Source organism: Engraulis encrasicolus, chromosome 7 (assembly GCF_034702125.1).
Source record: "Engraulis encrasicolus isolate BLACKSEA-1 chromosome 7, IST_EnEncr_1.0, whole genome shotgun sequence".
NCBI lineage: Eukaryota > Metazoa > Chordata > Actinopteri > Clupeiformes > Engraulidae > Engraulis > Engraulis encrasicolus.
In genome coordinates this window covers 35,863,293-35,878,534 of record NC_085863.1, presented here as the reverse complement: position 1 = coordinate 35,878,534, position 15,242 = coordinate 35,863,293, and the positions used below count along the sequence as shown (strand labels likewise).

Below are 15,242 nucleotides of genomic sequence, written 5' to 3'. Positions count from 1 at the left end.
TACATTACACTTGGAAGTGTCCTTGCACATAATGTTGCCAATTTGTTTCCAGTTTTCAGTGTGCAGACCTCAAAAGTACTTGAAAACATGTAGGATTTTTTGTCTTGTTTATTATATGACCAAATTTAATCAGATGGGGGGTGTGCACGTGCATTTGTTTCTGGGGCATTTCAGAGGGTGTCCATTGGTTTAGCGAAAACAAGAGGGCGGAGCCATATCGAACCAACCCTACTAGACCAAAATAGGAATATCTGTGTCGGAAGTGTCTGTCGATTAAAAGTGACATTCACTTTGTAGTTTCACGCTGACAGAGTAATCAGTCAAGTCGACATATGTTTGTTTTTATTTCGTCCTTCTCGTGTAATCCCAGTAACTAGACGTCGTTTTCACCGTCCTTCCGTGTTGGAGCTTTTTCCGCTTCGTCATAGTCAAAATCCAGCTCCCGTTTGTAAACATTAGCCTAGCTACTTGGAGACGTGTTGGACTTCGAAAGGACTGAATTTTACACCGGGGTTTAGTGAATCCCATCAGAAACCATGAAGTTTATGTACAAAGAAGAACATTCATTTGAGAAGAGGAGATCAGAAGGTGAAAAAATCAGAAAGAAGTATCCAGACAGAGTGCCAGTAAGTATCAAGGTTCGGTCGTTTGTCCGTGCCTAGCTAACAAACGAGGTTGCCATCGAGCTAGCATCAACAATAAACAGGCTGTTGCAACCATTGACATGAATTGGTTGTAACATATGCTACAATGTAGCCGCTACACCGAGTCTACTGTCAGTTCGTAACATTGTTAAAGATTAGTTGGTTACATTAGAGCTAGTTGCCCTTTCAGCTTCTAATTTTGTTTTCAGGTGATTGTGGAGAAAGCTCCCAAGGCCAGAATTGGAGATCTTGATAAGAAGAAGTACCTTGTGCCGTCGGACCTAACGGGTAGGCCTACACATTATTAGCCTACTTTGTATTGTGTGTATTGTACTGTATTTACTCTTTTGTGATCTCATGGAAAAGCTTCATGGCGAATTTGTTCCTTTAAAAACCTTAATTTTAAGATGGGCCTACTGTCAATCATGTAACGTTTTACCCCACTGTCTATGAATTCTGTATTTTTTTTGAACAATCATGTTTATCTTTTCTGTTAAAATCCTCTTTGAAGTGGGACAGTTCTACTTCCTGATCAGGAAGAGAATTCATCTCAGGGCTGAGGATGCCCTCTTCTTCTTTGTCAACAATGTAATTCCTCCAACATCAGCAACCATGGGACAGCTGTATCAGGTAAATGTCTCTCTCTCTCTCTCTCTCTCTCTCTCTCTCTCTCTCTCTCTCTCTCTCTCTCTCTCTCTCTCTCGTATATGTCAGTAACCACCTCCTCTTGTCTTTCAGGAGCACCACGAAGAAGATTTCTTCCTTTACATTGCCTACAGTGATGAGAGTGTCTATGGAGGAGACCGAAGACAAAGCATGTAGATCCCACCGCTTTAAAAAACAATAAAGACAAGAACATCAGGGACTTGCAATAAAAATAATGAGTAAAACTGAGGAAAGTCTCCTACCATTCTGGATGTACCCTGATGACCTTTAATCCATGTTTATAGCCTTTTATTTGTACTCCAGTCTTTAATCTACAGCAAGGCTTCCCATTCCAAGCCTCCGCACGCTCATTTTAGAATGTCTGTCCTCTTTTGATACAAGCTCACTTCTTGCTTACAGCTGTTCTAGAACTGTCAAATCCACAAACACTTAATGGGATCATGATTTACTTTCGTCGTGTTTTATTTTCAGATGCACAGTGGTCGTTGTATGCATACGGATGGTATGGCATTGTTTTTTAAATGTTTCGTTCTTTGCCATTGTTTAATACAGTGTGGGTTTGCTGTTTCTTTGTCGATAGATGCCACGCATTTTTCCTTTATATGCCATGCAAACATGCTGTCAAACATTGTATAAATGTTACCTTGAAACCAATACAAAATGTATAAAAAAAACCAATGTCTTATTTTGGACGTTCCTATTTTTTTTATGTTAACACAAGGGGCTATGGATACAGACTCTTTAACAGAAAAAATATATAACAGTAAATAGCCCACACAGATGGTGCAGTATTTTAATTAATATACCATTCTGTGAGGCAACACAGAACCAAACACCAAGCGCCACAAACTGATTCTTCCTCCCCCCCTAATGTGAATCTATTCTAGCTCACATAGAGAAAAAGAAACAGCGTAGCTGTCCAATTCTCATTTATGTTTACTGTCACCATACATTTTCAACATTCCAATTTTTATTTAAATTTGACAAAAAGGGGTTCCAACAAACTCCTATTAATTGCCATGTTGAACTACTTCACCTAATTAGGGATATACATGGTTCTGAATTTCATGTTTTCTTTTGCTTACTTTTTAATAAACTCACAACAGCTACTGGGTATCATCTCACTTGCTCCTCTGCTGTGCTTTCATTACTTAAACAAGAAGTGCATACATAATACATTATGAAGCAAATGCAGTGTGCATAAGAGAATTGGAATATAATAGTTTTCTATTTATGACCATGCAACTTGTGAGTATGTGACACAAATCTCTTGCATTTTGCTTAAAATATCAAACTCTAAAGTTAGAATTGTGACAGGGATATTTATATACATCTTTTGTTGGAGTGATGCATGGTGTTTTACTGCCCTTAAAGCAGGGGTGGGGAACTAGCCTATATCGAGGGCCATTTGCGGCCCTTGAAGCCGTTTTATCCGGGCCCCTACACAATTTTAACGTTATGCAGTTTCATATGAAATATGACGTTTTGTAAAGGAATCTTAAAAAGTCAATTTGCAATACAATCAAGCTATATTCAGGGGACCTAGATAAGGTGGGGTCTGTTGTAAAGGTGGCTGCCTTCAATATAGGCCTCTTAGTGCAAGGGGAGATCCTGGTTTGTGTTCATAGTACGGCCCTTGAAGGACTTCCAAGGCCATTGGAGCAATCTGAAGTTGTAATGTGAAGAATCGAATGAAAAAGGTCCCCCACCCCTGCCTTACAGGAAATTGTAACAAGAAGGGGTATTATTTTATAAGGGCTGTGTTATTAGTCTGAAAACGGTGGCAGCAGGGGTCGCTGTCGCTCGCCTTCTTTTTGCTATCTGGATTTTGACGTTTGCCTCCGCCTTGCTGGACTCATAAACGTATTATTTTTGCGACGACTGAACAGCCCACCGGAAATGCGACAACCGAATGTGTATTCATTTTAGCAAACTGTCAGGGGCCCCATTTCATTTTTCACAATTAATGTGACAGATAACATCAAACAAGCTCAACAGTTTTTATTCTCAGACACGGACAAAAGTGCGTTGAAGAGGATTTTGTTAATTACGCTTTCTATTTTGTTGGCTTGTTAGCGTTTCAGTAGGTGTGTCATGGAGCTAGCTGGCCAAGCTACCATCAGATGCTGTTGACAGCTCTAGAGCTAAAGGGATTTTATTTTTTTTACTGAGCTACATATAGCAAGTGATCTGCCTGCGCCTTGTTCCTTCAGCAAGGCCACCGCCTGGCCAGCTGGCTCATTCTGACTCCTAAGATCAGGGAATTGGCTGTACTTGCGACTTTTAGCCAGCCGTTGCTATTTAGGATAATTTGCTCTTGACAGTAGTTCATATTTTTTGTCTTAGTGGTAGTCAGACGTTGTTAGGGTTTAACATGGTAAGTCAATGGTGTGTTGGTGTAGCCTAACTACAGGTTAGGCGGTGTTTTTAAATACTGTAGTTTTGTGCAAGGAGTTAATATTCTCAAAGCCTTCAGTGTTTTAAGACGCACTTCATTAAATGCCAGCGTAATAGTAACATTTGATTTACTCCAGATGGAGATTAAATTATTATTTTTTTAAAAATGCTGTTGTTGATTTTTTTTTCCGGTTTGGATGTAGCAATATATGTATATTTTCTATCCCCTCAACAGCTGGCCCCTCCGATTCCAACCATAATGCCAGCTCTTCTGGAGAGGCCCAAACTGTCCAATGCCATGGCACGGGCATTGCACAAGCACATCATGCGCGAGAGGGAGCGAAAACGCCAAGGTCAGCTGCTTCCCTATTCATGTACATTACAGTTCAACCTCCCTGCTCTCAACATTTGAGTAGGCCAAATAAGTTGATTTGCTGTCGTTTGTGCTGTGCTGTTGAAATGCACATGTCTGTTCATGAATAAACAAAACATTTCCTGGCACACATTTACGTACCAGATATGGCGTATAATGCCAATACCAAATGCCAATACCAAACAAATGAATTAATGAAAACATTTTTTTTGTCATTTTTCTGCATTCTCCAATAAAGTGTGTGTTGTAATTTACAGATACACTATAGTAATGAACATAACAAAAGGATAAATTGTTCTTAACAGTCTTATTACTATGACCCGGACAGTAGTAGTAGCAGCATAAAGGGAACTGAGGGGATGACAAATGATTTGTTCTTATTGTGCAGAGGAAGAAGAAGTTGACAAAATGATGGAACAAAAACTGAAAGAAGAGGAAGAGAGAAAGCGCAAGAAAGAGATGGAGGAGCGCATGTCTTTAGAAGAGACCAAAGAACAGGTGTGACCACGGACACATCCAAATGACTAATTTCCATAACTCAAACAATAATTCAGCATTTGTCACAGTGCAGCCAGCCAATGGTGAGGAATCTGTTGCTCTAGATATTGAACATGTTACCTTCTTTTGTAGATCATGAAGATGGGGGAGAAACTGCAAGGCCTGCAAGAAGAGAAGCACCAGCTCTTCCTCCAGCTCAAGAAGGTCCTGCACGAGGAGGAAAAGAGACGGCGGAAAGAGCAAAGGTGAGCACCTTGTTGCACATTCACTTCCAAAGCAAATTTTCACCTTGTTTGTCTCTATAGAAGTAATTAAGCAGTGGTGAAGGATTGGTGATCGTAATATTGATTACAGTGCAGCTCTTTCGTACTGGCAGTGGTGTTTCACTATAAAAGGGGCAAGTACAGTATTGCAGAAGCAAATATTTAAGGGATTTTCTGCGTTTATTAGAAAATATAGCTGAAACGGTCTTGAGTAGTGATGTGGCAATTTGCTATCTGCTCACGGGTCACCATTGCATTGCACAGATGTTTTCTAAAGATAATATGTCATGACTGAACGCCTGTTGAATTGTTCTCCTCTGTTAAGAGTGAAGCGCTAATCTCATCTCTTGCTTTAAGACAACAGAGCAGAGTCAGGTTGATTTATGACTTCTGTAAATGTGCTTTCTTTTGCAAATGTGTTTTCCGCTTGCAGTGACATGACCACGTTAACTTCAGCCACTTACCAGTCTGGCAACATGGCTGGCCACTCAGGGCAGCACCTACTGAGCATGCAAGGTCAGCACCATCAAGCCTGTTCAGGATTATCTCACAATGACGACTCCATATAATAACTGATGAATAATTGTGTAATTGCATGAACCCTTCTATCGTTAAGGGTTGGGCGCACGCATCCAAAAATATTTTTTGCAGGTGCTAGATAAAAGTGTCGGACAGTTGAAGGAGGTAGGTCTGCACACTGCCCAATGACCTCCAAAAAGGAACTTTATTTAATTAAAGGGACATTGTGTGAGACTTGTGGTTGTTTATTTCCAGAATTCATGCTGCTCGTTCACTAATGTTACCTTTTTCATGAATAGTTACCACCACCATCAAATTCTATGTATTCTATTCATTATGACAAAATTGCACTTTTCATACATGAAAAGGGGGTCTTCTCCATGGTCCGCCATTTTGAATTTCCAAAAATAGCCATTTTAGCGGCAAAAATGACTGTACTTGGACCATACTAGAAAATATTTGTTTATTACTTAGTAAATTTTCATGTAAAGATCAAATGTGGCAATAGGCAGCCCAGTTTCAATGAGCAGCATAGTTGCAGTACTTTTTTTTTTACCATTTCCTGCACAGTGTACCTTTAAAGTGCAATGTTCTATTATATTAAATGTATATTATTATTTTATATTGAAGTATTACATTAAATTATTATTATTAAATAAAGTTTATTTTTTGGATCTTATTTGGCAGTGTGCAGACACCTCCTTTAATGTGAGTCCTAACATGACATATTTGCAAATCCAACAACAAGTTTTCTTTGACATTATAATACTGTACATTTTCAATAATAATGTTTTCCTCTCTGCTCTCATGGTCATAATATGTTGCCAAAAACATCTAGCCAGTCAAGTGAGTCATGGACGAGTCCTGGGAGAGAGGAGCAAGCAGCTCTTCCAGACTCCAGTCATTCCTGTAAGTACTTCATCATTCCTGTAAGTGCCTCATGTGTTTTCTTTTCACTCCTACCGAATTCCTGAAAGATGCTGCCATGTCAGGAATGGGATTTCAGTGATGACTGCACACTATTTGTTAATAGTGGGTGAGGTGTTGGTCGCTATCCGATACATTGGGAAGGCTATGTTGTATGAAATATGATATATGATATGAAATCCCCCAAAAAACAAATGCAGTCACATTTGTTTTGTAAACCAACTCTAGAAACCACATTTGCAATACAAAGTTTTTGTTTTCAGGGGACCTAGTCAATGTGGTCGGTGTCGGTAACCGCCTTATCTGTAAAGCACTGGGGATTTTTACCATGACCAGGGCTGCACACTTGCACCACAGGAATGAGCAGCTCTATGAATTAACACTTTTATTGTGCCACGACGAGACTGCCAATCAGCACACCAACATGCAGAATGTTACCTTGTTAGTTGACATACTGTTAGAGTAAGAACCGAAAAGAATAATTTGATCTTGACCATGTGTGTGAAGATCTCCAAATGTTTATTCTTAGTATAGTGTTTCCTTTAAAGGTGCAAGTGTATGTATACCATTAAAAAAAAAAAATCAGATAAAGTGTTACCACTTTGTAAAAAAACACGGTCCTCTGTTAAGTAGTCTTTATGGGTGACATTCTTGTGTGTGTGTGGGTGTGGGTGGGGGAGGGGGGGGGGGGGGGGGTTATATTGAACTACTTTGTATAATCATGCACTGTCCTAATGTTCTTTTTTTGCTTGGAATGGGACTATATACTCATAAAATCTATAGATATGGTATTGTTACTTCTCTCCCCTGGCCAGTTTGAATAATTCATCCATTTGTAAAAATTCCAATTTGCTCCTGACAGTAGTTCAGTTTTTCAGTTTCAGTTTCAGTAACGAAGATCAGTTTTTGTTCTTTGTGGTAGTCTGATGATAGTGTTTGACATGGTAAGTCAATGGCGTGTTGGTAAAAAAAATCATATGAGGTATTTTCTAAAACCCCTGAAGAGCAGCAGAATGAAGTATTACAAATTTCCCTTTTAAATATGCATCCATATGCACCATTTCAAAGTAGAATGATTTAGAAAACGTTTAAAATATTAATATTTGTTCACTGCCTTGACAGTTTTTATTTGCCCATCTGCCTCAGGTCATTCATTCAGAATGAGATGATCTATGAATGACTCACCACTGTTTCCTGAAGAAGGAAATAGTTTTGCAACCGCTGTGGCTTCGAGCGGTTGTGCCTTAGTGCGTGTGTGGGCGAGAGGGCCGGTTGTTTGTGTTGTGTAGAGTTCATGTCCCCATGTTTTTTTGGGTTTTGCCTCCACTCCAAACAGGGTCGTCACTACCAGTCTCAGCAGGGTTTCAGCGCTGGCACCTCTGAGCATGGGCAATACTCTGGAGGCCAGGCGGCCCACGGCCCCTACGGTGTCACCCAGACCCAGCACCAATCCCCCTTCAACCCCGGTCAGCCCGTGCCTGTCAGCTACGCCAGCAGCTCCCAGCTCAGAGGTGCTTTCCACTAACACATGGTTTAATAAAGTATTAAAGCCATACTTCACCATTTCTGGAAGTAAACTCATTGTGTAAATGATGGAGAACTGTTCCACCTACAAGCTAGCATATATGATTGAATCGCATGGGACCAGCTAGCAGCTAACTGATCCCATACGATTCATTGATAATTGCTACCTTGGAACTAGAACAGCCCCAGACTGAGAACAGAGCATACCTGGAAGAACAGAAGGAAAAAAAATAATTATTTAACTCAAGGGGAGGTTTAACATGAGATTATTTCCTGAAATTTCCATTTTACTTATTTTTGCTTGCTCAATGTTGTGTTTCGCCTACTGTTATCTGTCATGTAACTCTTTTCAGCTCAGAGGTGCTTTCCAACACACAGTTTAATGGTAATCCACACACCGTTGATCCATTTAAAGACAGGCTCTTATGTTTAATTACGTACCTTTGTTGGTATGTGCTTTTCATTGATTGTTGTCTGACAGGGAATTCTTGCCAAAGCTTACAAAGGCTGTCTTCAACCACATTTTTTGGCTACTAGTCAGTGTAATACAAAATAACAGGCTCTGCTGTTCACTGGGAGCGCAGCAGACAATGCTCCAGTATTTCCGCGGCATTTAGGCTTTGCTGTTGCTATGAGATAAGCCCAAATACTTGTTAAGGTTCAGAAAAGTATTAATTTGCATGCTGTGAATCCAGTCTCTCAAAAGCCAGGTTAGCGTGCTAGTGTATTGACAGTAAACAGCAGAGCATGGTTTAACCTTTTGGATGTTACAAATACGAGATGATGCCTATCCTCAAACTGTACTACTTTACTGTCCACTACATTTGTGTTATCATAACCGAGTAGTATTTCTCTGTTTGATTTGTTTGTGTTTTCCAATAGGTGCATCGGCATTTGCAGGCATGCCCTACCTGCCTCACCAGCAACAAGGCTATGCAGTGCCCAGTCATTTTGTATCTCAGTCAGGTATGTGAGCAGGTGGGGATGAAATATGCTGGCTGCAGGATGCACGTGACCGTGCACAGTTCATGCATGAATGCGTCGTCATGTGTATTTTATGTCGATTTTTCAAGCGATAGTTCACTTGTGCGCGCCAGGTGATCTTCCAAACTTTAAGTTAATACGTTGTTATTGACTTATGGATGCCAATTCCTCACACTAGCAAAAAAAATGTAATACTCAAGTCAATATGAAAGTATGCTTGTCATTTCAAGAAGAATACTTCAAAGAAATGAGTACAGCAATGAGTCTTGCTATTGTCTATTGTGCATATGAACTCATGATGGGTTCAAAGGCGTTTCAGACTTGATATGCTATTTGTAAGCGAGTGTTTTTCTCCTCGCAGTCCTTAGGCTTTTGCGGTGTTGATACATACACTGAATGCAAAATTACCATGAATTTTGTTGTTCTGCCGTAGTAGTCAGTAGGATTTTTGGTGAATGTACTTAAACTCACTCATACGTAGTAGGCACCGATGAATAGACTTTCCAGTCTCAAGTTGCAGCACTTATTCTGAGCAACTGGGGGAGATGTCTAAACAATCTTGGTCATCTCATCTTAACATGAATTCTAAACAAATATGGACAGAAACACAGGCAAGTGCTGTTTATCCACACACACAGCTGTTGGTTTGAAGGGTATGGGTTAGGGATGCAAACAATAAATCGATTAATGGACTTAAATTGATTAATCTGTTACTTGATTAAAAAACATAAATTGCCATTTATCTCCAATTCGACTGACAAGAGACTCGGGTGAAATGGGCGTGTGAAGAGTGTGTGTGAAGAGGGGTGTGAATGGTGGAAATATTTAAATCACCGTTGGATTAAATAATTTAAATGTAGTATTTTATCTCAATTTTTAATTTAAAGTTTTAGATTTTTTTTTTAGATTTCGGGGGGAAAACGCAGCTTATCTATGGCGACACTCAACTTTTCTTTTTCATTTTCAATCACTGCTGCTAGTGCATGCAACGGCGTGCGTGTGTGTTTGTGTGGCTGGTATGCTGATTGTACTCAAGTGTGTGCTATATGTTTACTGCAATATGCAATAATGTGCATCAGGTCTTTGTGTATTTTTGTATTTATGTAAAAACAGACAAGACAACCTTAATTTCCTTCCGGATTGATTAAAAAATACTCTACTTTTCTCTTGTGTCTCTTCACAGGGTACATCCCCAGTGCTGCAATTCCCCTGCAGAAACAGCTGGAGCACGCTAACCAGCAATCCGGCTTCACTGACTCAGTAAGTTGCTCTTGAGTCACTGTTCAGTATCATTGATCATTGTGCCATATATTAGGTCTGCAGGCAAATTTCCCTCTTGGGACAAAGAAATAAAACTAAACTGAAGTAGAGACTAGAGCCTAAAATAGTCAGCGACAGTTTATTTTAACCCCTCCTCCACCACACACACACACACACACGAGCAAACTCAGGAAGTTGTAAAATGAGCGCCACATTTCATTTCTTAAATCTGCTCTCAGAAAAACATTCTACGTTGGGCAGTGTTTACCATAGATATGTTCGTCAAGGTGAGTGGATGGCAGGGTTAGCCAGTAACAGAGAAATGTGAGTTTGTGAGAAATATGGGTTTACATCTTTTCAGGGGACCTAGTCTAGGTGGTAGGGGTTTGTTGTCAATATGACTGTTCTAACTAGAAAGTGCTGGGGAATACCCTGGTGTGGTTTTTACTTAACAAGAAAGCTGTGTGAGTTGTATATGTAATCGTGTGTGTGTGTGTGTGTGTGTGTGTGTGTTTTAGAGCAGCCTGAGGCCATATGTGGGTCATTTCACGTGAAATCAGGCACTTTGGGACCCGACCGACACGGATTTCAATCATACTTGCTGTGCCTGTTTAGTAGCAAGTTAGCACCCCAGAACTGCATTTTTGTGAATCTGACACCAATATTAAGGGAGAAACAGACTAGCAAAGGCTTACATGTATAATGTTGTTAATTGTGTGTGTGTGTGTGTGTGTGTGTGTGTGTGTGTGTGTGTGTGTGTGTGTGTGTGTGTGTTGTAGAGCACGCTGAGAAACATGCCTCCTCAGGCCCTTCATGCCAGTGCTGCAGGCCTGCTGCCAACGCCGTCCATTGCCGTCCAGATGCCACCCAGCAAGGTACCACTTTCAAGACCTCAGAGTATACATTCAATTAGGTCATAGCAGCAAGGACCAAACTACAGTTGCTGGATTTCAATCAATCTGGCAAAGAAACCACTTCAATCAGTTAAATGGGGTGGAAGGTGGAAATATTACACTGGCACAGTAGATGGGGTGGATGTGCCTTCCATTTTGCTGTAATGTGAATGGTGTTGGGTGCAATTTCAAGCCTAAGAGAAGCTACTTTTTTCTCATGCTTTGATACCTTTGTTTTATACAACGGTGAGGCTAATTTATAGTTGATTAATTTAGGTCCGACAACTATAAATTAAACGGTTAGCTGCAGAGCTATGTCATAATGTGGACATCTGTGCCTTACAGAGGTGTGGCCTATATATGTAGTTTAATTTGAGTGGGTGTGGCTTACATGTGGGTGCGACTTATTGGCCAGAAATGACACTAAACGTCTTCGAGCATGCAAGTATGAGACGTGTATTCAGTGATTGATTGTGGTGTGTCCTGTGTGGCCAGGGTGGACTTCCATACGCCCATCCCCCTAGACCAGCCTCCCCAGGGGCCTTCTCTCATGGGACCCCTCCACAGCCCACACATGCTGTGAGTCTTAACACACACACAACATGACACCTATTATTGCATCTATTATGTCTTTTTGTTTATCTTATCTTTTTAATTATTTAACACAAAACTACCAGGGAATGCAAACGAAACGTAGTCGGTGACTAATTCTGGTGTATTGGCGTGATCTAAGGTTAGGTCTTGTTAATTAATGTACCGTATATTGGCCCTTCAATAAACAAACTTGTAAACATGTGAAATAAACTGGCAGGAAAGAGATTCACTTAGCATCAAGTCAGGTTAGTTGCCTTGCCATACAATAATGTTATCTTTGTGAAGAGGTTTGTTTACTTTAGGTTAGCAGTGGTGCGTACCTGGATGTTGAGAAGCTGTAGATGGGGAATGGGATAAGATATCATACACAAAAAATATTGTAATCACAGATTGATCGGAGTTTGAATACTTTCTGATGCTCTTGAGATTAGCAATGCCAACACTTGGAAATGGCTTTAAGAAGTCAATGTCGGTGTGTCAATTCTGATGCCTACACCTAAAATAGTTTTACTCAACGGTGTCCTTTTGTTCTCCTTGAAAAGCCACAAAGTAACTGTATATCTTAACCATAGATTCATTACAAATACTTTTAATTCACTACACAAAACAATTGCACAAAACACAAACAAACAAAATTGACCACCTTGAAAATGCTGACCTTAAAACTCAATCAGTTCACTGCCTACCTAATATACTGTAGTGTCTAGCTATCCACGTGTTCAAAACCTATCACACAAACAAAAAATTGTCCATCTTGAAATTGTAGGCCTCCAACATTTAATCAGTTTATATACCTATTATAGAATTTTAGAACACACGATTTGGTGCAAATCCAACCACCTGTTCAAAAGTCATCATTCAAACAAAAACTGACCATTCTGCCATCTTAAAAGCTTTGGCCTGCTAAATGTAATCGGTTTAAGTCACATTATCGTGCAAAGCAAAAATCAGCAACACACAACCGGACAACCGGAGAACATTATGCCTCCGGTCCGGTACCTACAAATCTAATTCTGAGGATGAAAGCTAGACATATGATCTATATGCAGGCCAGGCAATGGAATGAGTCAGCCCAGCAGCAATCATGACATCCTCTGTAGACAATGGTGATGAGGAGATCAGAAACGGCCTTCCTGTCTTTGTCGGCCCTCTGACCGCGAGCTGCCCTTCCCTCTCTCTCGCCCAATAGGCTTCCTTCCAGAGCTCGCCTCAGCCGGGCCCTCGGAGCGCCTACCTCACCCACAGCCAATCAGGACAGAGGTTCTACCACCATGGCAAGTGAGCTCAGACGCCAAGAGAAGAGATGGAGGAGGAGGAAGAGAAGGCGGCAACTCCGGCAAGTGAACTCAAGTTCCAGGAATCGAGCAAAGGAGGAGGTGGCGGTATGTGAGCTCAGATGCCAGGAGTTGAGCGGAGGATGAAGAGGAGAAGATGCACGCGAAAGGCTCCAGGCCACACCTGCTTAGTGATTGTCAGCTCTATGCTCAGGGTTGGTGCTTCAGCAGGCTCCAGTAAGCAATGGGGCTCTCTTTATTATCATCGTACCATCTGCACGAGCATGGGACTCTTTATTTTATGTGTTTGTTTTTATTGTTATTTTTTTCCTGTGGTTTTTGTTCTCTGTGGTTTTATTCTGTGTATGTACAGGGTATATCATTTTAACAAAATGACAAAAGCAGGTCATTTTTTTGCCATTTTGAATGTTTATTCCGAGTAGTCACTCACAACCATGCCTAAAGCTAATAATGGACTTGTGATGGTTGCCTGATGAAGTGCACCTTAAAATCTCTCGCTTTGTTTTTTTGTTTCCTTTTTAACTCCCGGGAAAAAACGGATGTAGTCTTATATGCTCTTATCGCTAAAAATTCAAATGTTAAGCTATGTTTTTAAAACACAATTGTAAAAAAGAAAACAAATCTAAATGAAAAACCCTTCTCAGGGCTTCAGTAGGTGTTTGGATGTCATGACAAATGCCCTTACTTTTACTCCTTGATGCACTTGCACAGTAACACTCACAGCACTCACACACTCATTCTTTCAAAAAATGCACCTCTTTGTTACTGACAACACACACAAAAAACCATGTACTTGTGCATGTATTACACAAATGCACAATTGCATATGAACATGTATGAATGATATTTTCATACACTTTAATGTTTGTAAGAAGGCGTTTTTAAGGTGTATTGTTTAGAAATTTCTACAAATTATGAAGATCACACAAAAGTTACTTTTATTTTCCGCAAATGTATCTTAAAAAAAAGAATAAATCCTACATTTAACTGACGCTGTGTCCCGTCCTTTAGGGGAAATGACTTTCAACGTTGGTGTATTAAATACATGTATCTACGTGTACATGAGGTACAGTGCCTATACAAAATCTTAAAACCCCTCGTCAAATGCCAGGTTTTTGTGATGTAAAAAAATCTGAAAGACAAATGATAACATGTACGAGTTCAAAGCTTTAAAGGGAAAAAAATAAAAAACTTAAATTTACATGGGTGGGTTAATGACATGTATTCATTTCTCCAGTGAATTTTAATATTAAAATGTTCAATAAGTATATATGGCATTTGGAATATGGGGCTTAATGGGTGGGGGTTGTAAAAATATTCTTTGGTCCAAAATGGGAACCCCTGAGGCACAGGTTCAGGTACTCACAATATCAACGTTTTTACTAAGACCTTGCCCACAAATGACAACAAGGTGGGTAATGCACACACTGCCATCTATAGCGCTAAGGGAACTCCCTTCTCGCCCTCCCCTGGTCTCTTAAAGGGGCATACACCTTAGTATAGTCAATGAGCTGTGCTTGCTACGCCTCCCCCTTTTCAGATTGTTTTCATCCCAGGACCCCTAAAAGACCAGAAAAGTTTCCAAGGACCCCCTCATTAGTATGTCACAAAAAATGTCAGAGATCTGCTTAAATCCACTCTGTTGTACATGTATTGCATTCATAAACTTTTCCACGCACCCCTGTCAATATGCCATGGACACCGAGGGGTCCCCGGACACCACTTTGAGAACTACTAACCCCACCCCATCACTCCCCTCATGAGGATATATTAAACACAACAACCACAACACGCCCGTTAGCTCAAGCAAACATTAGACCAATCCAACGACTCATTTGTGTACTGCAGTGGTTATGAAATTACGCTTTATACGGTACTACTATTACTGGACAAAGCACGTTCCCTGTGGTGCAGTTAACCAGCGCTCCCCTGGCATTGCATATGTGTCCCCATGTGGATCCTGCTCCACTATTTGAGAAGTACTGAGGGACAGCTGAAGTCACATGGACTTACTGTAGATGGCCTTGTTGAAGGGTGCATCAATCATGTTTAAGCAGACAGGGGAGCACTTGGCTGTCATTCACTCCCCCACCCACAAACAGGTTTTTCTTGTAATGAATTCGCTATAGTGTGTAAGCAGAGGCTACTAGAATTTTTGGGGAATCCCGAGGAATACTTGCAGAGGCAAAAAAGAAGCAAATGATAGAATGGGGAACTGCTTGGTAAGCCACAACAAAACTTCTGAAGGCTAGCAAACTTCGAGAAATACACTCTTGGGTGGGAATTGTATACTACTATCACAGATAGTTTATTCTCATTAGGCATTTTACATGAGAAAAATAAGTAATTTGCATTGTTTTGTGTTAATTACACTGTAAATACAATTGTGTGTTAAACTGCAATTT

General features: G+C 40.4%; 2 protein-coding genes across 4 annotated transcripts; both read left to right on the top strand.

The window, feature by feature from the left end:
• The first annotated feature begins 199 nt into the window (after window positions 1-199).
• On the top strand, window positions 200-1,995 carry LOC134452802 (gamma-aminobutyric acid receptor-associated protein). The gene is made up of 4 exons (XM_063203408.1): window positions 200-626; window positions 854-932; window positions 1,156-1,274; window positions 1,383-1,995. The coding sequence occupies exons 1-4, from the start codon at window positions 537-539 to the stop codon at window positions 1,464-1,466; spliced, it is 372 nt and encodes a 123-aa protein (XP_063059478.1). The 5' UTR covers window positions 200-536; the 3' UTR covers window positions 1,467-1,995.
• A 1,212-nt stretch (window positions 1,996-3,207) lies between these two features.
• Window positions 3,208-14,038, top strand: gps2 (G protein pathway suppressor 2). 3 transcript variants are annotated; one of them, XM_063203400.1, is made up of 12 exons: window positions 3,208-3,333; window positions 3,943-4,060; window positions 4,469-4,578; window positions 4,711-4,823; window positions 5,275-5,357; window positions 6,199-6,269; window positions 7,624-7,798; window positions 8,694-8,777; window positions 9,979-10,055; window positions 10,835-10,930; window positions 11,444-11,527; window positions 12,732-14,038. In XM_063203400.1, exons 2-12 carry the CDS (start codon window positions 3,967-3,969, stop codon window positions 12,822-12,824), a joined length of 1,080 nt encoding a protein of 359 aa, XP_063059470.1. In that variant the 5' UTR covers window positions 3,208-3,333; window positions 3,943-3,966; the 3' UTR covers window positions 12,825-14,038. The 3 variants fall into 3 exon arrangements, with proteins under 3 accessions (XP_063059470.1, XP_063059469.1, XP_063059471.1); XM_063203399.1 differs by having other exon boundaries at window positions 3,208-3,687; XM_063203401.1 differs by lacking the exon at window positions 11,444-11,527 and having other exon boundaries at window positions 3,208-3,687.
• The last annotated feature ends 1,204 nt before the right edge of the window (window positions 14,039-15,242 follow it).

Coding starts and splice junctions, on each gene's coding strand:
- LOC134452802 (XM_063203408.1), top strand. CDS start 537: ATGAAGTTTATGTACAAAGAAGAACATTCATTTGAGAAGAGGAGATCA. Junction 933..1,155: donor TGTGCCGTCGGACCTAACGG/GTAGGCCTACAC, acceptor TCCTCTTTGAAG/TGGGACAGTTCTACTTCCTG. Junction 1,275..1,382: donor CCATGGGACAGCTGTATCAG/GTAAATGTCTCT, acceptor CTTGTCTTTCAG/GAGCACCACGAAGAAGATTT.
- gps2 (XM_063203399.1), top strand. Junction 4,061..4,468: donor GAGGGAGCGAAAACGCCAAG/GTCAGCTGCTTC, acceptor CTTATTGTGCAG/AGGAAGAAGAAGTTGACAAA. Junction 6,270..7,623: donor TCCAGACTCCAGTCATTCCT/GTAAGTACTTCA, acceptor CACTCCAAACAG/GGTCGTCACTACCAGTCTCA.